The sequence below is a fragment of the Pristiophorus japonicus genome, chromosome 7, assembly GCF_044704955.1.
Source record: "Pristiophorus japonicus isolate sPriJap1 chromosome 7, sPriJap1.hap1, whole genome shotgun sequence".
NCBI classification, from domain to species: Eukaryota; Metazoa; Chordata; class Chondrichthyes; family Pristiophoridae; genus Pristiophorus; species Pristiophorus japonicus.
This window is the reverse complement of record NC_091983.1, coordinates 191,338,514-191,361,243: the sequence shown is the minus strand read 5'-3', so window position 1 is coordinate 191,361,243 and position 22,730 is coordinate 191,338,514. Positions and strand designations below refer to the sequence as shown.

Sequence of the window (22,730 nt, the reverse complement as noted above, 5' to 3'; positions counted from 1 at the left end):
AGCTCACTCCGCCACCCAGTTTAGTGTCATCCGCAAACTTGGAGATATTACGCTCAATTCCTTCATCTAAATCATTGATATATATTGTAAAGAGCTGGGGTCCCAGCACTGAGCCCTGCAGCACTCCAAAAGTCACTGCCTGCCATTCTGAAAAGGACCCGTTTATCCCGACTCTCTGCTTCCTGTCTGCCAACCAGTTCTCTATCTACGTCAGTATATTACCCCCAATACCATGTGCTTTGATTTTGCACACCAATCTCTTGTGTGGGACCTTGTCAAAAGCCTTTTGAAAGTCCAAATACACCACATCCACTGGTTCTGCCTTGTCCACTCTATTAGTTACATCCTCAAAAAATTCCAGAAGATTTGTCAAGTATCATTTCTCATTCATAAATCCATGTTGACTTGGATCGATCCTGTCACTGCTTTCGAAATGCGCTTCTATTTCATCCTAAATAATTGATTGCAACATTTTCCCCACTACTGATGTCAGGCTAACCGCTCTATAATTACCCGTTTTCTCTCTCCCTCCTTTTTTAAACAGTGGTGATACATTAGCTACCCTCCAGTCCATAGGAACTGATCTAGAGTTGATAGACTGTTGGAAAATGGTCACCAATGCATCCACTATTTCTAGGGCCACTTCCTTAAGTACTTTGGGATGCAGACTATCAGGCCTCGGGGATTTATCGGCCTTCAATCCCATCAATTTCCCTAACACAATTTCCCTCCTTCTCACAAGACCCTCGGTCCCTTAGTACTTCCGGAAGGTTATTTGTATTTTCCTTCATGAAGACAGAACCAAAGTATTTGTTCAGTTGGTCTTCCATTTCTTTGTTCCTCATTATAAATTCACCTGAATCCGATTGCAAGGACATACTTGCTTTGGAGGCAGTTCAGAGAAGGTTCACTAGGTTGAGACAGACTATTATCTGAATGGTGACAGATTAGGAAAAGGGGAGGTGCAAAGAGACCTGGGTGTCATGGTACATCAGTCATTGAAGGTTGGCATGCAGGTGCAGCAGGCGGTTAAGAAAGCAAATGGCATGTTGGCCTTCATAGCAAGGGGATTTGAGTACAGGGGCAGGGAGTGTTGCTACAGTTGTACAGGGCATTGGTGAGGCCACACCTGGAGTATTGTGTACAGTTTTGGTCTCCTAACCTGAGGAAGGACATTCTTGCTATTGAGGGAGTGCAGCGAAGGTTGACCAGACTGATTCCCGGGATGGCGGGACTGACCTATCAAGAAAGACTGGATCAACTGGGCTTGTATTCACTGGAGTTCAGAAGAATGAGAGGGGACCTCATAGAAACATTTAAAATTCTGACGGGGTTAGACAGGTTAGATGCAGGAAGAATGTTCCCAATGTTGGGGAAGTCCAGAACCAGAGGTCACAGTCTAAGGATAAGGGGTAAGCCATTTAGGACCGAGATGCGGAGGAACTTCTTCACCCAGAGAGTGGTGAACCTGTGGAATTCTCTACCACAAAAAGTTGTTGAGGCCAATTCACTAAATATATTCAAAAAGGAGTTAGATGAGGTCCTTACTACTAGGGGGATCAAGGGGTATGGCGAGAAAGCAGGAATGGGGTACTGAAGTTGAATGTTCAGCCATGAACTCATTGAATGGCGGTGCAGGCTAGAAGGGCTGAATGGCCTACTCCTGCACCTATTTTCTATGTTTCTATGTTTCTATTCCGGAGATGAGGGGGTTGACTTATGAGAAAGGTTGAGGAGGTTGGAATTCAGAAGAATGAGAAGTGATCTTATCGAAATTTAAAGGATTATGAGGGGGCTTGACAAGGTGTATGCAGAGAGGATGTTTCCACTGATGGGGGAGACTAGAACTAGGGGGCATGATCTTAGAATAAGGGGCCGCCCATTTAAAACTGAGATGAGGAGAAATTTCTTCTCAGAGGGTTGTAAATCTGTGGAGTTCGCTGCCTCAAAGAGCTGTGGAAGCTGGGACATTGAATAAATTTAAGACAGAAATAGACAGTTTCTTAACCGATATGGGGTTACGGGGTTATGGGGAGCGGGCAGGGAAGTGGAGCTGAGTCCATGATCGGATCAGCCATGTTCTTATTGAATGGTGGAGCAGGCTCGAGGGGCCGTATTGCCTACTCCTGCCCCTATTTCTTATGTTCTTATGGTTATATTCTGTGTAAAGAGAGGCTAATGTTTTGGGTGAGACCAATGATCAAGGACAAACTTTTTTCAACTCAAGCTCAGTCCATTCAGAATTCCAACTTATTTGTCATGAATTGTTGGGAAAAACCTTACGTCTCCAAATTTTAGATAAGCTGCAGGAGGGGCCAGTTTTTGATGGTTTGTTAGCAAGAGCTGAGCAGCATCAGGCTCTCCTTCTCGCTCACTTACTGTCCCCACAATCTCCTACTGGGGGATTTTTTTTTTACAAAGACCCCATACAGATTCTACCTGCAGTAAGATGAGAATCAGCTGATGTTCACTATGTCGGTGTTATTATCATTTATTTTTGCTATTAATTTAATTGCGCATTTTAATTTTCTGATTATGTTCTTCAATTATTCTCCTTTCTAAATAAACCTATTTGGTTTGATCCTTTTCCTGAGCTGGAATCAAATTAAAAAGAGCAGTGAACAGAGCTGGTGAGGGGAAAAAAGCAACAAATAAACGTTGTCGGAAAAGCAAACGCTAAAGTCGATGTTTAAACAATTGGTAACCATCGTCAATCAATATGATTGACAGGAGGAGACACTGACCGTGCCGGCCAGGGCGGCCCGCGCATGCGCCCACCCCTCCGACCCGCTGTTTCCATGGTTGTAGAGTCCCCAGCAACAGCCTTACACTTTACGGTGCTGCCGTGCATCGCCACTTCAGTGGGATTTGTGGCCAGGTTTGCGACGTGCCGTGGATTGTGTAAAAATGGCGGCGCCCATGGAACGGTGAGTCCGCGGTCCGGCCGGCCGCCGGATTATGGAAAGTCAGCAGCAAAACACTGCCGGTGCTGGAATCTGAAATAAAACCACAACATTCTGGAAACACTCCGCTTCTGTGCAGAGAGAAAGAGAGTTAACGTTTCTCTCTCCACAGATGCTGCCTGACCTGTTGAGTGTTTCCAGAACTTTCTGTTTTTATGTAAAGACAGACCGGGGCCCGCAGAGAGAGAGAGAGGAAGGACCTGGATCTCGGGCCGGAGGGAGACAGGCGCGCGCGCACAGGGCCAGGTGTCTGACGCACACAAACAAATCATCAAAGTTTAAAAAATTCTGCCTCTGCCTCTGCTGCTAGTCACAACCCCGAGCAACTCACTGTCCAGAAGGGAGAAGGCAGTGTCCTCTCTGTCCCTATTGCTATCTCCCTCTCCCCAATCATCCGCCAGCCTGGGTAATTGGCAGGGCCTGGAGAGGGTCGACCCATCACTGGGGAATTCCGGCTCGCTGCACCTATTTTCTATGTTTCTATGTTTCTATCATGGTTAAATGTAAAGCCCCCGAGAAAGCTGCACAAGTAGAGTTTGTATTTGCTCCCTGTGGATTGCACCTGTAGCTATGTCCTGTTCGGCATAGTTGGTGTCGAGGCTCGGTTGGAGTTTAAAACAATGCAGCTAACTAGCAAAGAGCAATGGTGCGGTGAGTATCTGCGGCTTGGCCAGCTCCGGCCACCTGTTAGCACAGTGTTATCCGCCAGCGAGCCGGAATTCCCCAGTGATGGGTCGACCCTCTCCAGGCCCTGCCAATTACCCAGGCTGGCGGATGATTGGGGAGAGGGAGATAGCAATAGGGACAGAAAGGACACTGCCTTCTCCCTTCTGGACAGTGAGTTGCTCGGGGTTGTGACTGAACAGCAGAGGCAGAATTTTTTAAACTTTGAGTTGTAATGTGGTGAAAATACCAAAGATAGCAGAATCTCATACTCTGGTGATTGATAATGATTCGTTTATAAAATATTAAAATGTTAGGTCTGTGTAGACTTTGTCAACTTTTCCCATTACACATTCTGTGCCCACACTTATAGTGGAAACTGCCTATATAAACAGTAATTACAATCCCAGCTCCTCTGCTTGTACAGCAAAGAAAGTCCTATACTCCAAGCAACTCTGGTTCTATGTCTCCTATGGTATTTACATCAACTTGCATTTATATAGTTCCCTTAATGGATAAAAAAACTTCCCAAGGTATTTCACAGAAGTAAGGTCAGCCAAAAATGACCGCTGAGCCAAAGAAGGAAATATTCAGTGGAGTGACTGAAAGCTTGGTCGATGAGGTGGGTTTCTTGAAGGAGAATGGAGGTTTCGGGAGGGAATTCCAGGTTGTAAAGAAAAGGAGGGGCTAATTCATGAAGGCATTAAAACATGAAGAGAATTTAAAATTTGGGGATATCGTGAAACAATGTAGGCCAATGAGCATATGGGCAATGGCTGAGTGGAACTTGGTGTGGGTTATGATACAGGCAGCAGAGTTTTAGATCAGCTGAAATTTGTAGAGGATGGGAAGCTTGTCAGGAGAACACTGGAACAGTTGAGACTGAGATGATAAAAGGCATAGATGAAGGTTTCAGCAACAGATGGGCTAAGGCAGGCGAAGGTACATAGGTGGAAATCGGGGGCCTTGGAGTGAATAGCTCGGGGTCAAATAGGATGCAGAGGTTGCAAACAGTTAGGTTCAACCCGAGGGGAATGGAATCAATGGCAAGGGGATGGAGTTCATGGTAGGGATGAAACCGATGGCTCTGGTCTTCCCAATGCTTAACTGGAGGAAATTGTGGCTCATCCAGAACTGGATGTTGAACAAGTAATCTGACAGCACAGCGGGAGTGGTGAGGTCGAGTTGGGTGCTGTCAGCATACATATGGAACCTGATTCAATGTCTTTGGATCATGTCGTCAAGGGGCTACATGTAGTTGAGGAAGCTAATGGTGCGACATAAATGCAAGTTGTTGAAGAGGAGAGGGCCAAGGATAAATAATTGGGGGACTCCAGAGGTAATGGTGTGAGGACAGGAAGAGGAAACCTTACTCGAGATACTCTGCCTAAGATTGGATCGGTAAGAATGGAACCAATTAAAGGCAATTCCACTGAGCTGGACGATAGAGGAGAGCTGTTGGAAGAGGATGGTGTGGTTGACTGTGTCTAAAGCTGAAGAGAGGTTGAGAAATATGAGAAAAGATAGTACATGTAACAGTCACAGAAGATGTCATCAGTGACTTTGATTTGGCCGTTTGAGTGTTGTTGCAGAGGCAGAAAGCTGATTGGAGAGATTCAAACATAGAGTTGTGGGAAAGGTGGGATGGATTTAATAGGAGCCAACATGTTGAAAGATGTTGGAGAGCAGATGGAATCACTGCTCCATGGTGATAGATAGGATGTCTGGTTTGAACAACAAGTGATAAAACACACACAGGCAGACAGTCCAAGGTGATTTTTGAAACCAAATGCAGTGAGGCAGTCAAGCTGAATAAGGCTGAGAAGGTTGGCGTGAAGGAGAGAATGTTAAGGTGACCTACTTGTATGGGGAAATGTGGGTGGTCTTTATTTTTGTATTATTATTTAAAAATAAGTTGATTGAATTAAGTGTGTCCGATTATAACAGCCTTACTGCAGTATGTTCACCTTACTGTGAAATAAAACAGCTTATCGATTTATATCAAGTCTTGTTTTGCCAAGTGTTTGCTTGATGCGTCTGTGGAGAGATTGAGGACATGTGCAAAAGATCAGGCCACAAGTGTAATTATTGTTACAACCCATGCATTACGCTATTGTGCAAATAGATAAAGGGCAGTGTGAATCATTCCCATTAAACTCTTCCAACATTACAACAGTGACTGCACTTCAAAAGTACTTCATTGACTGCAAAGCATTTTGGGACATCCTGAGATTGTGAAAAGCATTATATAAATGCAAGTCTTTCTTTTCTTATTTAAAAAAAAGACATTCAGACCATTTATGGGTACAACTAATGCCACTGAACCTGAAAACATATCTACTGCCGTCCCTAATTTGTGACACTTGGTTGACACCTTGAGTATACAGGCGATTAACTAGTATAATAGAAAAATGATTTAGGGCAAATATGCATGCAAATAAAATTGAAATTAATTACATTTTATATTTGTCTTGCCAGGATCAACTGATGACCTTCTCTGTCCTGGATTCCCTTCCTACCTTCATCCTGGATCCAGGAGTGTTTTGTTCCCTAGGTGTAAAGTTAAGCAGTTCCTAGACCTCCTCCGACATGTCACTTACCCTGAGTAGAATGAAGTATGGCCCCCCTCTGGCTGGTGCCTTCTGCCGGAGCAAAATTCTTTACTCCACTACATCCCCTTCTTCCTGGACTAAAGTGGTGTCTGAGGCGGAGAAGATCGTTGGATACCCAACTTCCTTCATGAGTCTCCGCTGTCTGCTGAGCGATGAGCTGAGCAACATTGCCCTTCACGTCAGGAAATTGGTTGGGACAAAGCATCCTTTAATATCTACGGCCAGGTAAGAGGTCGAACCAAATGGAGTCAGCATGACCTCACTTGCTGATTTGTTTTTTGAGTGCTGTTGCTTTTGGTCTTCTATATCTCCAAGAAAATAATACAAATGTTATAGCCTATTTGTATGATGAATTTGAAGAATTTGAAGTGATTTTGCAGAATTTACCTGATTTCCCCCCTCTCAAAATGCTGTGGAAACTATTGTATTCACTGCATTGACATAACAGAAAGGTGTAAGCCAGGGAGTAAAATAACTGTGCATTGCTGACTGCATAGGTGAGCTGGGCACTCAAGCCAGCAGAAACATTGATGGCCTCTGCCTCCAGGAGCTGCATGTATATTTCAGCCGGCTCCAAACTCTCTGGAAGTGGGGCTTGTCCTCTATGGTGGCAACATCAGCACCTCATTTATTTTACAGTCCTGCAACTGTGGTTGAGACTAGTGGCCACAATGGTGTAAAGTTAGTAAATAGAGTTGCAAGATCAGAGCCACTTGTTTCTTTTGAGAGGGTGTTTTGCTTTCAACCTCTGAGCGTTACTAGTATTGTCATCAGATTTGCCATTTTACGTCTGACTTTTGGTAGTCTTTAATTTCAGCCCTCTTGTATATACAGGACAGCAATGCGGTTTAGGGATTGCTGGTCAGTACTGGTCAGTCTTCCCGAGATCAAATTGGCAAAGCCACAAACACTTCTTTCCTGCCAAGTCAGCCCTGTCTATACTGTAGGCGTGGTGGGGACTGAACAGTAATGAGTAATAGTGACTTTACAGAAGCGACACTGTGCCGGTTTTCATTGTTGCCAAATCTGTCCCGTTGTATAAACTCGAGGGCAACTGGCACACAGTACGGAATGGCTTTGAATGGAAAGTACATCCTTAGCATAACTTTGCAGATTACAGTTTGTAACCTATGCCCAATTGGATGAGGACACGAACAACTGAATGAGGCAGATCAATGAGGTGCCAGGTTTGATTCTTCATCTATATCTAAGCTAAGGTAGGAATAGTGCACTACAGTCTACGACAATGCTTTTAGATTAGGGAGGGTAAAATTATCCAACATTCCCTTATTAGATTGCTATTTGACGAACACGCACTCATGTCTGAGCATCAGCTGGGGGCAGAATCGGGCTTGGTTGTGATGCTTTCCGTAAAGAAAATAGCTTGCCAATACACTCTGTTCTGGGTGACACAAGAGGAATTGTTGCTTGCGTGAGGTATGGAGAGTGGCTGGTACATGCACATAAGCAGGAGTCAACTCAATTGCCTTTTCCCAGTGGCTGAAGAGCTCTTCCCAGAGTCGCAATGAAGATTCCGCCCACTAAGGTGCACATTCAAGAGAAATGCAGGGAGCAGCACCAACCTCTGTACATGGCCGCCTTTGACCTCATAAAAGGTCTTTGACACTGTCAACCATGAGGGATTATGGAGTATCCTCCTCAAATTCGGCTGCCCTCAAAAGTTTGTCACCATCCTCCGCCGTGATCCTGACCAATGGATCCACCCCAGACCCAATACACGTAGGGACCGGGGTCAAGCAAGGCTGTCTCATCGTACCGACGCTCTTCTCGATCTTCCTTGCTGCAAAGCTCCATCTCGCCATCAATAAATTCCCTGTTGGAGTGGAGCTAATCTACAGAACAAACGGGAAATTGTTCAACCTCCGTCGCCTCCAGTCCAGATCCAAGGTCATCCCATCCTCTGTCATTGAATTACAGTATGCAGACAACGCTTGCATTTGCGCATATTCGGAGGCCGATCTTCAAACCACGTCAACACCTTCACCGAAGCATACGAGAGTATGGGTCTTGCACTAAACATCCGTAAGACAAAGGTCCTCTAACACCCTACTCCCACCACACAGCATTGCCACCCGATTATCAAGATCCACGACGAGGCCTTGGACAACGTGGACCATTTTCCATACCTTGGGAGCCTACTGTCAACAACGGCAGATGTCGATGACCAAGTCCAACACCGCCTTCAGTGTACCAGTGCAGCCTTTGGCTGCCTGAGGAAAAGAGTGTTTGAAGACCAGGCACCAAGCTCATGGTCTACAGAGCAGTAGTGATACTCACACTCCTATATGCTTCAGAGACATGGACCATGTACATCAGGTACCTCACAGCACTGGAAAATTACCACCAACGCTGCCTCCGCAAGATCCTGCAAATCCATTGGCACCAACGTCGGTGTTCTCGCTCAGGCCAACATCCCCAGCATCGAAGCATTGACCACGCTCGATCAGGTTCGCTGGACGGGTCACATCGTCCGCATGCCCGATACTAGACTCCCAAAACAAGTGCTCTATTCAGAGCTCCGACATGGCAAGCAAGCCCCAGGTGGGCAGAGGAAATGCTTCAAGGGCACCCTCAAAGCCTCCTTGAAAATGTACAACATCCCCACTGATACCTGGGAATCCCTGGCCCAAGACCGCTTAAAGTGGAGGAGAAGCATCCAGGAATGGAGTCTCTTCGCCGGGAGCAAGCGGAAGCCAAGTGCACACAGCGGAAGGAGTGCATGACAACCCAAGCACCCCATCCACTTGTCTCTTCAGCTACCATCTGCCCCACCTGTGACAGAGACTTTCACATTGGACTCCGCATTGGACTCATCAGTCACCTAAGAACTCATATTAGTGTGGTAGCAAGTCATCCTCAACTCCAAGGGACTGCCTAAGAAGACGATAAGCAGGGGTCAACTCCTTCAGGAAAAGAAGGAGATAGAGGAGAAAGATGGTGGGAAACGGAGGAGTTGGGAATTTTGCTTTATTATAGATAGTTTATACAAAGCGCTCCTTACAGATATTTAATACATTCTGCATGCAGATCCAATAACTAACACAAGTGGGTATGGTCAACTATTGTATTTACATAAATAATGTATACACTGGTTTGACTGAAGTGCTATGAATAAGTACAAATAATACCTCAGAGGAGTTTAAAATGATTCAGCCATCAATAAATAATAAGGTTGAATTAAGGTGTTGCATGGTGTTTCATTTCAAAGCACCAGTAGCAAAAAGTACCACTGGGTATTTAATGACAATCCTGTTTAATGATTAGAGCTTTCTATAACTTGAAAGCAACACATCATTGTCTGGAGCAAAATACTGCGGATGCTGGAAATCTGAAATAAAAACAGAAACTGCTGGAAACACTCAGCAGGTCAGGCAGCACCTGTGGAGAGAGAAACTGAGATAACGTCTAAGGTCAGGTCTCCACAGATACTGCCTGACCTGGTGAGTATTTCCAGCATTGTCTGTTTTTACATCATTGTCTGGGATTCTTTTACTCACGGAATAAAAATAAGCATAGAGATTAGTGTCAATGATATCAGTTCAGGAACATTTAATGCATACACATTACATTCTTTTGGTTGCTATTTTAAGATGGGCATTAATCTGATTGTTTTAAATAAGTTTGGGCCTCCAACAAAATAGTGGACAGAGGAATGTCACACGAGCACATTGAGGGCTAGAAATTCGGTTGGTTAGTGCCACCCGTTAGCGGGGCGCTAAGCACACCCCCCCGCCCGGGACATTACTGAATGTGCAATGTCCCTGTCGTGGCGAGTTTGCAAAATTCAGTCTTCCACCTACCATAGCCCCTGGCACTGAGAATGCATGGAAAAGCAGTTGGTCCAGCAACGATCCCAGGGCGATATCGTCCAGAGTAAGTGCTGAAATTTCACTTTTTCAACTTTTATTAATTTGTTGCAATAATGGGAAATGAGGGTGAGATTTATTGGATTTTTCAACAGGACTTTTTTTTTTCCATCTTTAGGCGCTAGAATGCCTAAAATTGAGTATAGCACCAAAAATTGAGTAGGCCACCTGCGCTGTTGCTCCGTTAGCGCCCGAAGAGGAGTATACAACTGAATATCCCACTTTGAGGCGGTAGACATTGGCCAGCGCTGAAGGTAGCGACCCAGCGGCGTCACCGCCTCAAAGTGGGCGATACCGAATTCGAGCCCTAAATGTCATAGAATCATAGAATGGTTACAGCACAGAAGGAGGCCATTCGGCCAATTGAGTCTATGCCGGCTCTCTGCAAGAGCACTTCAGCTAATCCCACTCACCCGCCCTTTCCCTGTAGCCCTGCAAATCTTTTTCCTTCAGGTACTTATCCACTTCCCTTTTGAAAGCCACGATTGAATCTGCCTCCACCACCCTTTCAGGCAGTGAATTTCAGATCCTAACCACTCACTGCGTAAAAAAGTTTTTCCTCCTGTCGCCTTTGGTTCTTCTGCCAATCACCTTAATCTGTGTCCTCTGATTCTCGACCCTTCTTCAAATGGGAACAGTTTCTCTTTATCTATTCTGTCTAGACCCATCATGATTTTGAACACCTCCATCAAATCTCCTCTCAACCTTCTCTGCTCGAAGGAGAACAACCCCAGCTTCTCCAGTCTATCCCTCATCCCTGGAACCATTCTTGTAAATCATTTCTGCACCCTCTGTAAGGCTTTCATATCCTTCCTAAAATGCGGTGCCCAGAATTGGACACAACACTCCAGTTGAGGCCGAACCAGTGTTTTATAAAGGTTCATCATAACTTCCTTGCTTTTGTACTCTATGAAGCCCAGGATCCCGTATGCTTTTTCAACCTGCCCTGCCACCTTCAACGATTTATGCACATATACTCCCAGGTCTGTTCCTGCACCCCCTTTAAAATTGTACCAGTTAGTTTATATTGCCTCTACTCGTTCTTCCTACCAAAATGTATCACTTCGCACTTTTCTGTGTTAAATATCATCTGCCACGTGTCTGCCCATTCCACCAGCTTGTCTACGTCCTCTTGATGTCTATCCCTATCCTCATCACCGTTCAGTATACTTCCAAGTTTTGTGTCATCTGCAAATTTTGAAATTGTGGCCTGTATACCCAAGTCTAAGTCATTAATATATATCAAGAAAAGCAGTGGTCCTCAAACCAACCACTGGGGAACACCACTGTATACCTTCCTCCAGTCCGAAAAACAATCGTTCACCGCTACTCTCTGTTTCCTGTCACTTAGCCAATTTCGTATAACGCCAACAGTAATTTCTAGGAGACAGCATTTAACAATGTCCAATGGAGTATTCTAGTTTTGCTAAACATTTAAATAAGCCAACCTTTTGGTAGTCGAGAATTTGTTTGAATAGCGCAGTTGCTAAATGTAGTTGCTGATGCTGAAAGTGAGCACAAATCTATTGGAGACTTTCTTCAGCTGCCAGTGACATTTGAACTAACAACATTGAATGCCCACAGTTTAGTATGTCTGGATTGAAGTAATCCCATGCTCTCTGGAATAGCTTGCTGAAATCCGAACCTCCTGCTCTGTACCTTGGTCTTTGGTGCTGCACACTCCTAACCCAGTTTCTGGAATGGATATGTGGCTCAGGCTGGTTTGATGTCCCACCTCCCCCTATTTGCATTGCAGCCACATCGGGGTGAATGGAGCCTTGCCCTGTAATTGACATTATCGGAGCAGCTTGCCAGGGAGGGAGGTCCCACTTCAGGATGAACGGAGCCTTGCCCTTTACTGGGCAGCCTGGTGACTCCATAACAGCAGTAACATTTCAGGTTTTTTTTAAATAAAAAAATTAAAAATAAAAAAAATAAAAATTCTTGAATTATTTTCTTTAAAGGAAAAGTAGACCTGTCTCCTCTGAGCTACGGATCCCTAATTATCTGTAATCATTTGGGAAAATATACTAAAAGGTCACTTTTTCTTTTGAGAAAGCAGTTACTTGTTCGAATTAAATGCGAAGCTGATGTACATTGTAAAGAGTTGAGGCACAACGCACCCCAGTGAGCTGTAGTTCTTTAAACTCCATTTCATGTTTCCATTTATTTCAACGGGATAGGAATGATTTACATGAAGTAGAAATGAACAAAGGAGTTGAAAGATAATCGCTTTGATTTGAGTTTAAAACATTTATAAGAAACGTATAAATTGTTGCTGAGAGTGCACATTTCTAATTTGTGCCCAGAATTAAGTTGCCGCCATAAGCGGCAAGGCACGACTCAATCTATATTCTCCTAACTGTTATAGAATGTGAACACATTTCCTAATGACCTTTTAGTGGCTTTCAGTTTGAAAAGATCCTTTATTCCCCAGTTTAAATCTCCGTCCCAGAGGTGAAAGGATGAATGCCTCCCAGTACGAGCATGCCTATGATTTATTTGACTCGTCATGCTTATTATGCCAGCACTAGCTTTATAATTGCATTTTTCAACTCTTAAACCTATTTCCCAGCCTGTTCCCCCTTTTATATTCTTCCTTTTCAAATACCTATCCAATTCTATTTTAAATGATATAGTCTCAATAGATACTTGTTGTAAAGCCTTTCACCTTCTTGTGATGCTCTGTGTGGAGAAAAATCTAATTTCTCCTTTCATTCTCCTAGTGATAATCCTCAGTCAATGCTGTCTTGTTTTCAATTTTCCAAACAGTGGAAACAATCTTTCACTGCTTACTCTCAAAACCTTTCATAACCTCTTTTAGGCCCACCCTTTATAACCTTCTCTATTCCAGTGAGAAAAGCCCTAATTTTCCAAGCCTAACTTCATAAACACATCCCTTCATTCCTACGACATTGCTCAAGAATTTTCATTGTACCCTTTCCATGATATCCTTCCTATAATGGGCTGCCCAGAACTGTAATCGTACTCCAGCTGTGGTCTAACCAATGACTTGTATAAATTTGCTTCCTTGCTTATACATTCATTGCCTTTATATATAAAACTCACATGCATTTGCCTTTTCTCCTTACAATCCCTTCTTTAAAGATTTATGTGCTGCGCCCCTAGTGCTCTCAATTCCTCCACTCTTTTCAGTATCTTACTATTGAGCATATATTCCCTTTTACTGTTTTGTTCCTTAAATGTAATAATTTACATCTTTCAAAATTGAACTGCACCAGTCACCCATCTCCACTACCAGGACCTGCCTTTATCCCCCTGCAGTCTCCTACATTCTTCCTCATGGTTTGCCATGTCCACAATTTGGCATTATCTGCAATTTTATTTCTAGAATAATTCAACATTGTTGCTTGTAAATTATATTACAGTATATGTAAGTCTCAAGCAAATGATTTGTCGAGTTTCTGTTTGTTCTCCAAGTTACCCAGTGTGCCTAGGATTCACTGTACTTCTGTTAGAATTTTGAATATGGGATATGGAGTGAATAGTGCATACTTGGAAGTAATTATAAGTGCACATCCTCATTGAGGGATTTAGGTGATGTCCTAAGCTATAAGACTGCAGCTTGAGGGGTTTGTGATTAACATCTGGACCTCAGGATCAGATTACTGCCTTGGAAGTCTTGTATTCAATTTCTTTTTAGAATGAGGGGCTGTCTTCTATTGAGTTAATATGCGATTGATTAGTAGACAAGGTTTGGCAAGCTTGACATTCTGAAAGGATGTAGGCCAGCGACATGGCTAACGGGTGAACTGGACTTAGTGTGAGTTGGGATACGGGTGGCAGAATTTTGAATGAGCTCATCTTTATGGAGGGTGGAAAATGGGAAGACAGCCAGGAATGCTTTGGAATAGTCAAGTCTAGAGGTCACAGAGGCATAGATGAGGGTTTCAGCAGCAGATGAGCTGAGGCAGAGTCAGAGACGGGCGATCTTACATAGAAACATAGAAAATAGGTGCAGGAGTAGGCCATTCGGCCCCTCTAGCCCGCACCGCCATTCAACGAGTTCATGGCTGAACATGCAACTTCAATACCCCATTCCTGCTTTCTCACCATACCCCTTGATCCCCTTAGTAGTAACGACTACATCTAACTCTTTTTTGAATATATTTAGTGAATTGGCCTCAACAACTTTCTGTGGTAGAGAATTCCACAGGTTCACCACTCTCTGGGTGAAGAAGTTCCTCCTCATCTCGGTCCTAAATGGCTTACCCCTTATCCTTAGACTGTGACCCCTGGTTCTGGACTTCCCCAACATTGGGAACATTCTTCCTGCATCAAACCTGTCTAAACCCATCAGAATTTTAAACGTTTCTATGAGGTCCCCTCTCATTCTTCTGAACTCCAGTGAATACAAGCCCAGTTGATCCAGTCTTTCTTGATAGGTCAGTCCCGCCATCCTGGGATTCAGTCTGGTGAACCTTCGCTGCACTCCCTCAATAGCAAGAATGTCCTTCCTCAGGTTAGGAGACCAAAACTGTACACAATACTCCAGGTGTGGCCTCACCAATGCCCTGTACAACTGTAGCAACACCTCCCTGCCCCTGTACTCAAATCCCCTCGCTATTAAGGCCAACATGCCATTTGCTTTCTTAACCGCCTGCTGTACCTGCATGCCAACCTTCAATGACTGATGTACCATGACACCCAGGTCTCGTTGCACCTCTCCTTTTCCTAATCTGTCACCATTCAGATAATAGTCTGTCTCTCTGTTTTTACCACCAAAGTGGATAACCTCACATTTATCCACATTATACTTCATCTGCCATGCATTTGCCCACTCGCCTAACCTATCCAAGTCGCTCTGCAGCCTCATAGAATCCTCCTCGCAGCTCACACTGCCACCCAACTTAGTGTCATCCGCAAATTTGGAGATGCTACATTTAATCCCCTCCTCTAAATCATTAATGTACAGTGTAAACAGCTGGGGCCCCAGCACAGAACCTTGCGGTACCCCACTAGTCACCGCCTGCCATTCTGAAAAGTACCCATTTACTCCTACTCTTTGCTTCCTGTCTGACAACCAGTTCTCAATCCATGTCAGCACACTACCCCCAATCCCATGTGCTTTAACTTTGCACATTAATCTTTTGTGTGGGACCTTGTCGAAAGCCTTCTGAAAGTCCAAATATACCACATCAACTGGTTCTCCCTTGTCCACTCTACTGGAAACATCCTCAAAAAATTCTAGAAGATTTGTCAAGCATGATTTCCCTTTCACAAATCCATGTTGACTTGGACCTATCATGTCACCTCTTTCCAAATGCGCTGCTATGACATCCTTAATAATTGATTCCATCATCTTGCCCACTACCGATGTCAGGCTGACCGGTCTATAATTCACTGTTTTCTCTCTCCCTCCTTTTTTAAAAAGTGGGGTTACATTGGCTACCCTCCACTCCATAGGAAATGATCCAGAGTCAATGGAATGTTGGAAAATGACTGTCAATGCATCCGCTATTTCCAAGGCCACCTCCTTAAGTACTCTGGGATGCAGTCCATCAGGCCCTGGGTATTTATCGGCCTTCAATCCCATTAATTTCCCCAACACAATTTCCCGACTAATAAGGATTTCCCTCAGTTCCTCCTCCTTACTAGACTCTCTGACCCCTCTTATATCCGGTAGGTTGTTAGTGTCCTCCTTAGTGAATACCGAACCAAAGTACTTGTTCAATTGTCTGCCATTTCTTTGTTCCCCGTTATGACTTCCCCTGATTCTGACTGCAGGGGACCTACGTTTGTCTTTACTAACCTTTTTCTCTTTACATATCTATAGAAACTTTTGCAATCCGTCTTAATGTTCCCTGCAAGCTTCTTCTCGTACTCCATTTTCCCTGCCCTAATCAAACCCTTTGTCCTCCTCTGCTGAGTTCTAAATTTCTCCCAGTCTCCGGGTTCACTGCTATTTCTGGCCAATTTGTATGCCACTTCCTTGGCTTTAATACTATCCCTGATTTCCCTTGATGGCCACGGTTGATCAACCTTCCCTTTTTTATTTTTACGACAGACAGGAATGTACAATTGTTGTAGTTCATCCATGCGGTCTCTAAATGTCTGCCATTGCCCATCCACAGTCAACCCCTTAAATATCATTCGCCAATCAATCCTAGCTAATTCACGCTTCATACCTTCAAAGTTACCCTGCTTTAAGTTCAGGACCATGGTCTCTGAATTAACTTTTTCATTCTCCATCCTAATGCAGAATTCCACCATGTTATGGTCACTCTTCCCCAAGGGGCCTCGCACAATGGTATTACGGAGGTTGAAGTAAACTGTTTTGCTGATGGAGCGGATATATGCTCGGAAGCTCATCTCAGGGTTAGATGGGACACCAAGGTTGTAAACGGTCTGGTTTAGCCTGAGCCAATGGCCTCAAATCAAGATGCTAGGGTGGAAAGGACAATGATCTACCCGTTGCTCCACCGAGTTCTTACTGAATGTATGTTCATTGTCGCAGCGGTTTGAAGTTGGTGCTTAACTCATTTCACCTGCGTTTATCATATTTATATGGACTTTAGCAAAGCTTTTGATAAGGTCCCACATGGCAGACTGGTCATGAAGGTAAAAGCCAATGGGATCCAGGGCAAAGTGGCAAGTTGGATCCAAAATTGGCAAAGAGCGAGGAAGCCAATTGACGGATATTTTTGTGACTGGAAGGATGTTTCCAGTGGGGTTCTGCAGGGCTCAGTATTGGGTCCCTTGCTTTTTGTGATATACAACAATGATCTAGATTTGAATATAAGGGGTACGATTAAGAAGTTTTCAGATGAAACTAAAATTGGTTGTATGGTTGATAATGAAGAGGAATGTCATGGACTGCAGGAGGATATCAATCTACTAATCAGGTGGGCAGAACAGTGGCAAATGGAATTTAATTCAGAGAAGTGTGAGGTAATGCACTTGGGGAGTGCTAATAAGGAAATGGTATACACATTAAACGGTAGGCCACTTAGAAGTGTAGATGAACAAAAGGACCTTGGAGTGCTTGTCCACAGATCCCTGAAAGTAGCAGCTGGTTAAGAAGGCATACGGAATGCTTGCCAATATTGGCCGAGGCATAGAATACAAGAGCAGGGAGGTTATGCTTAAGTTGTATAATGTTCTGGTTAGGCCACAGCTGGAATACTGCGTGCAGTTCTGGTTGACGTAAGGAAGGACATGATTGCACTGGAGAGGAGGAGATTTACGAGGATGCTGCCTGGACTGGAGAAACTTAGCTATGAGGACAGATTGGATAGGCTGGGTTTGTTCTCAGGAGGCTGAGCGGAGACCTCATTGAGGTGTATAAAATTTTGGGAGGCCTGGATATAGCGGATAGCAAGGGCCTATTTCCCTTGGTAGAGAGGTCAATTACAAGGGGGCATAGTTTTAAAGTAGTTGGTGGAAGGTTTAGAAGTGATTTGAGGGGAAGCTTCTTCACGCAGAGGGTTGTGAGGTCTGGAACTCACTGCCTGGAAGGGTGGTGGATGCAGAAACCTTCACCGCATTTGAAAGGTGCTTGGATGGGCACTTAGAAACATAGAAATTTACAGCGCAGAAGGAAACCATTTTGGCCCATCGTGTCCGCGCTGGTCAACAAAGAACCGCACGGCCCTTGGTCAGCAGCCCTGAAGGTTACATATAAACCTATGAACAATGGCGGAAAGGTAAAGAGCACCCAGCCCAACCAGTCCGTCCCACACAACTGCGACACCCCTTATACTGAAACATTCCACACTCCACCCCAACCGGAGTTATGTGATCTCCATGTGACAGGGACCTAGAGCTGGTAAGTGGGATTAGACTGGATAACCTCTTGTTGGTTGGCGCAGATATGATGGTAACGTACTTCAGGGAATCGAATATGGCCAGAGTGGTGATCTGGACTCGTTTTGATTGCCTGGCTAGGTCGGAAAGGAATTTTCCCAGATTTTTTTCCCCAATTGGCCTGGGTTTTTCATCTGGCTTTTGCCTCTCCCAGGAGATCGCATGGCTCCGGTTGGGGTGGAGTGTAAAATGTTGTGATGCATGGGCTGTTGCAGTTGTGTGGGGCGGACTGGTTTGGCCGGAGGCTCTTTACCTTTCCGCCATTGTTGATTGGTTTATGTAACCTTCAGGGCTGCTGACTGAGGGCCGTGTGGCTCTTTGTTGGCCGACGCGACACAATGGCCCAAAATGGCCTACTTCTGCGCTGTAGATTTCTATGTTTCTATGTTTTCCCCACCCCACCCCTTTATTTTTATTAAAAATTTCCCATACTGCTACGCAAGAAGCAGCCAACATAAGTAAAGGTATGTCTGTTGCATTTGCGAGTGAGAGCGCTTAGAGAAGAGCCACTGTATTGTCAACCCCACCGTCCTTATAACCACCCTGTCTCATCAACCTCCTCCCATACCCTACCTTGTGTTCCTCTGCCCAACTCTTCTCCACCATCTTATCCCTATACTTGGAACTCGCTTCATTGCTATCATTTTGACCATGCCTTCAGTAACTTCCTTAACTCTACTCCTAACTCCTGCTGACAGGCCTGTAATTACTCGGCCTATCCCTTTTTCCCATAAACAATAACAGTCCTCCGGCACCATGCCTAAATCCAAAGAGGTCTGGAAAATGATGGTCAAGGCCTCTGCTATTTACTTTTTTGCTTCACTCAACAGCCTGGGATGCATTTCATCTGGGCCTGGGGACTTAGAAACATAGAAAATAGGTGCAGGAGTAGGCCTTTCGGCCCTTCGAGCCTGCACCACGATTCAATAAGATCATGGCTGATCATTCACCTCAGTACCCCTTTCCTGCATTCTCTCCATACCCCTTGATCCCTTTAGCCTTAAGGGCCATATCTAACTCCCTCTTGAATATACCCAACGAACTGGCATCAACAACTCTCTGCGGTAGTGAATTCCACAGATTAACAACTCTCTTGAGTGAAGAAGTTTCTCCTTATCTCAATCCTAAATGGCTTACCCCTTATCCTTAGACTGTGTTCCCTGGTTCTGGACTTTCCCAACATTGGGAACATTCTTCCTGCATCTAACCTGTCCAGTCCCGTCAGAATTTTATATGTTTCTATGAGATCCCCTCTCCTCCTTCTAAACTCCAGTGAATACAGGCCCAGTCGATCCAGTCTCTCCTCATATGTCAGTCCTGCCATCCCGGGAATCAGTCTGGTGAACCTTCGCCGCATTCCCTCAATAGCAAGAACGTCCTTCCTCAAGTTAGGAGACCAAAACTGAACACAATATTCCAGGTGAGGCCTCACTAAGGCCATGTACAATTGCAGTTAGACCTCCCTGCTCCAATACTCAAATCCCCTTGCAATGAAGGCCAACATACCATTTGCCTTCTTCACCGCCTGCTGTACTTGCATGCCAACTTTCAATGACTGATGTACCATGACGCCCAGGTCTCGTTGCACCTCCCCTTTTCCTAATCTGCTGCCATTCAGATAATATTTTGCCTTCGTGTTTTTACCACCAAAGTGGAAAACCTTACATTTATCTACATTATACTGCATCTGCCATACATTTGCCCACTCACCTAACCTGACCAAGTCACCCTGCGAGCTTCTTAGCATCCACCTCACAGCTCACACCGCCACCCAGCTTAGTGTCATCTGCAAACTTGGAGATATTACATTCAATTCCTTCATCTAAATCATTGATGTATATTGTAAATAGCTGGGCTCCCAGCGCTGAGTTGCGGCACCCCACTAGTCACTGTCTGCCAATCTAAAAAGAATCCGTTTATCCCGACTCTCTGCTTCCTGTCCGCCAACCAGTTCTCTATCCATGTCAATACATGACCCCCAATACCATGTGCTTTAATTTTGCACACCTATCTCTTGTGTGGGACCTTGTCAAAAGCCTTTTGAAAGTCCAAATAAACCACATCCACTGGTTCTCCCTTGTCCACTCTACTAGTTACATCCTCAAAAAATTCTAGAAGATTTGTCAAGCATGATTTCCCATTCATAAATCCATGCTGACTTGGACAGATCCTGTCACTGCTTTCCAAATGTGCTGCTATTTCATCTTTAATAATTGATTCCAACATTTTCCCCACTACTGATGTCAGGCTAACTGGTCTATAATTACCCATTTTCTCTCTCCCTCCTTTCATAAAAAGTGGTGTTACATTAGCTACCCTCCAGTCCATAGGAACTGATCCAGAGTCAATTGACTGCTGGAAAATGATCACCAATGTATCCACTATTTCCAGGGCCACTTCCTTAAGTACTCTGGAATGCAGACTATCAGGCCCTGGGGATTTATCGACCTTCAATCCCATCAATTTCCCGAACACAATTTCCTGACTAATAAGGATTTCCTTCAATTCCTCCTCCTCACTAGACCCTTGGTCCCCTAGTATTTCTGGAAGGTTATTTGTGTCTTCTTTCATGAATACAGAACCAAACTATTTGTTCAATTGGTCTGCCATTTCTTTGTTCCCCATTATAAATTCACCTGATTCTGACTGCTTCACTGTTTGTCTTCACTAATCTTTTTCTCTTCACATATCTATAGAAGCTTTTGCAGTCAGTTTTTATGTTCCCAGCAACTTCCTCTCATACTCGATTTTCGCGCTCCTAATTAAACCCTTTGTCCTCCTCTGCTGAATTCTAAATTTCTCCCAGTCCTCAGGTTTGCTGCCTTTTCTGGCCAATTTATATGCCTCTTCCTTGGATTTAACACCATCTTTAATTTCCCTTGTTAGCCACGGTTGAGCCACCTCCCCGTTTTATTTTTTACTCCAGACATGGATGTACAATTGTTGAAGTTCATCCATGTGATCTTTAAATGTTTGCCATTGCCTATCCACCGTCAACCCTTTAAGTATCATTCGCCAGTCTATTCTAGCCAATTCATGTCTCATACCATCGAAGTTACCTTTCCTTAAGTTCAGGACCCTCGTTTCTGAATTAACTGTGTCACTCTCCATCTTAATAAAGAATTCTACCATATCATGGTCACTCTTCCACAAGGGGCCTCACACAACAAGATTGCTAATTAGTCCTTTCTCATTACACATCACCCAGTCTAGGATGGCCAGCCCTCTAGTTGGTTCCTCGACATATTGGTCTGGAAAACCATCCGACATACACTCCAGGAAATCCTCCTCCACCATATTGCTACCAGTTTGGTTAGCCCAATCTATATGTAGATTAAAGTTGCCCATGATAACTGCTGTACCTTTATTGCATGCATCCCTAATTTCTTGTTTGATGCTGTCCCCAACCTCACTACTACTATTTGGTGGTCTGTACACAACTCCCACTAGCGTTTTCTGCCCTTTGGTATTCCGCAGCTCTACCCATACAGATTCCACATCATCGAAGCTAATGTCCTTCCTTACTATTGCATTAATCTCCTCTTTAACCAGCAACGTTACCCCACCTCCTTTTCCTTTTTATCTATCCTTCCTGAATGTTGAATACCCCTGGATGTTGAGTTTCCGTCTTGGTCACTCGAGAACTGTGTCTCCGTAATGCCAATTATATCACATTTGTTAATAGCTGCCTGTGCAGTTAATTCGTCCATCTTATGACGAATACTCCTCACATTGAGGCACAGAGCCTTCAGGCTTGTCTTTTTAACACACTTTGCCCCTTTAGAATTTTGCTGTAATGTGGCCCTTTTTGATTTTTGCCTTGGGTTTTTCTGCCCTCCACTTTTACTTTTCTTCTTTCTATCGTTTGCTTCTGCCCCCATTCTACTTCCCTCTGTCTCCCTGCATAGGTTCCCATCCCCCTGCCATATTAGTTTAACCCCGCCCCAACAGCACTAGCAAACACTCCCCCGTAGGACATTGGTTCCGGTCCTGCCCAGGTGCAGACCGTCCGGTTTGTACTGGTCCCACCTCCCCCAGAACCAGTTCCAATGTCCCAGCAATTTGAATCCTTCCCTCCTGCACCACTCTTCAAGCCATGTATTCATCTTAGCTATCCTGCAATTCCTACTCTGATTAGCACGTGGCACTGGTAGCAATCCTGAGATTACTACCTTTGAGGTACTACTTTTTAATTTAACTCCTAGCTCCCTAAATTCAGATTGTCGGACCTCAACCCATTTTTTACCTATATCGTTGGTACCTATATGCACCACGACAACTGGCTGTTCACCCTCCCCCCACCTCCCCCCCCCCCCCCCCCCCTCCAAAATGTCCTGCAGCCGCTCCGAGACATCCATGATCCTTGCACCAGGGAGGAAACATACCATCCTGGAGTCTCGATTGCGGCCACAGAAATGTGTATCTATTCCCCTTACAACAGAATCCCCAAACACTATAGCTCTCCCACTCTTTTTCCTGCCCTCCTGTGCAGCAGAGCCACCCATGGTGCCATGAACTTGGCTGCTGCTGCCCTCCCCTGGTGAGTCATCCCCCTCAACAGCACCCGAGGTGATGTATCTGTTTTGGAGGGGGATGACAGCAGGGGGACCCCTGCACTACCTTCCTTCTACTGCTCTGCCTGATGGTCACCCATTTGCTATGTACATGAGTAACCTTTCCCTGCGGTGCGACCAACTCACTAAATGTGCTATTCACGACACCCTCAGCATCGTGGATTCTCCAGAGTGAATCCATGCGCAGCTCCAGTGCCGCAATGC

The 22,730-nt window shown here is 44.7% G+C and overlaps 1 protein-coding gene across 5 annotated transcripts in view; it reads left to right on the top strand.

Moving 5' to 3' along the window:
• The first annotated feature begins 2,850 nt into the window (after positions 1-2,850).
• pdss2 (prenyl (decaprenyl) diphosphate synthase, subunit 2) overlaps positions 2,851-22,730 on the top strand; it is a 376,986-nt gene continuing 357,106 nt past the window's right edge. For 4 of the 5 annotated variants that reach the window (XM_070885631.1, XM_070885629.1, XM_070885632.1 and 1 more), the window contains exons 1-2: positions 2,851-2,927; positions 6,105-6,463. In XM_070885631.1, coding sequence (XP_070741732.1) covers positions 6,216-6,463 — 248 coding nt within the window. In that variant the 5' untranslated portion in view covers positions 2,851-2,927; positions 6,105-6,215. Of the gene's footprint in view, positions 2,928-3,814; positions 4,249-6,104; positions 6,464-22,730 lie in introns of those variants that run through there. The other variant, XM_070885630.1, reaches the window with a different exon arrangement.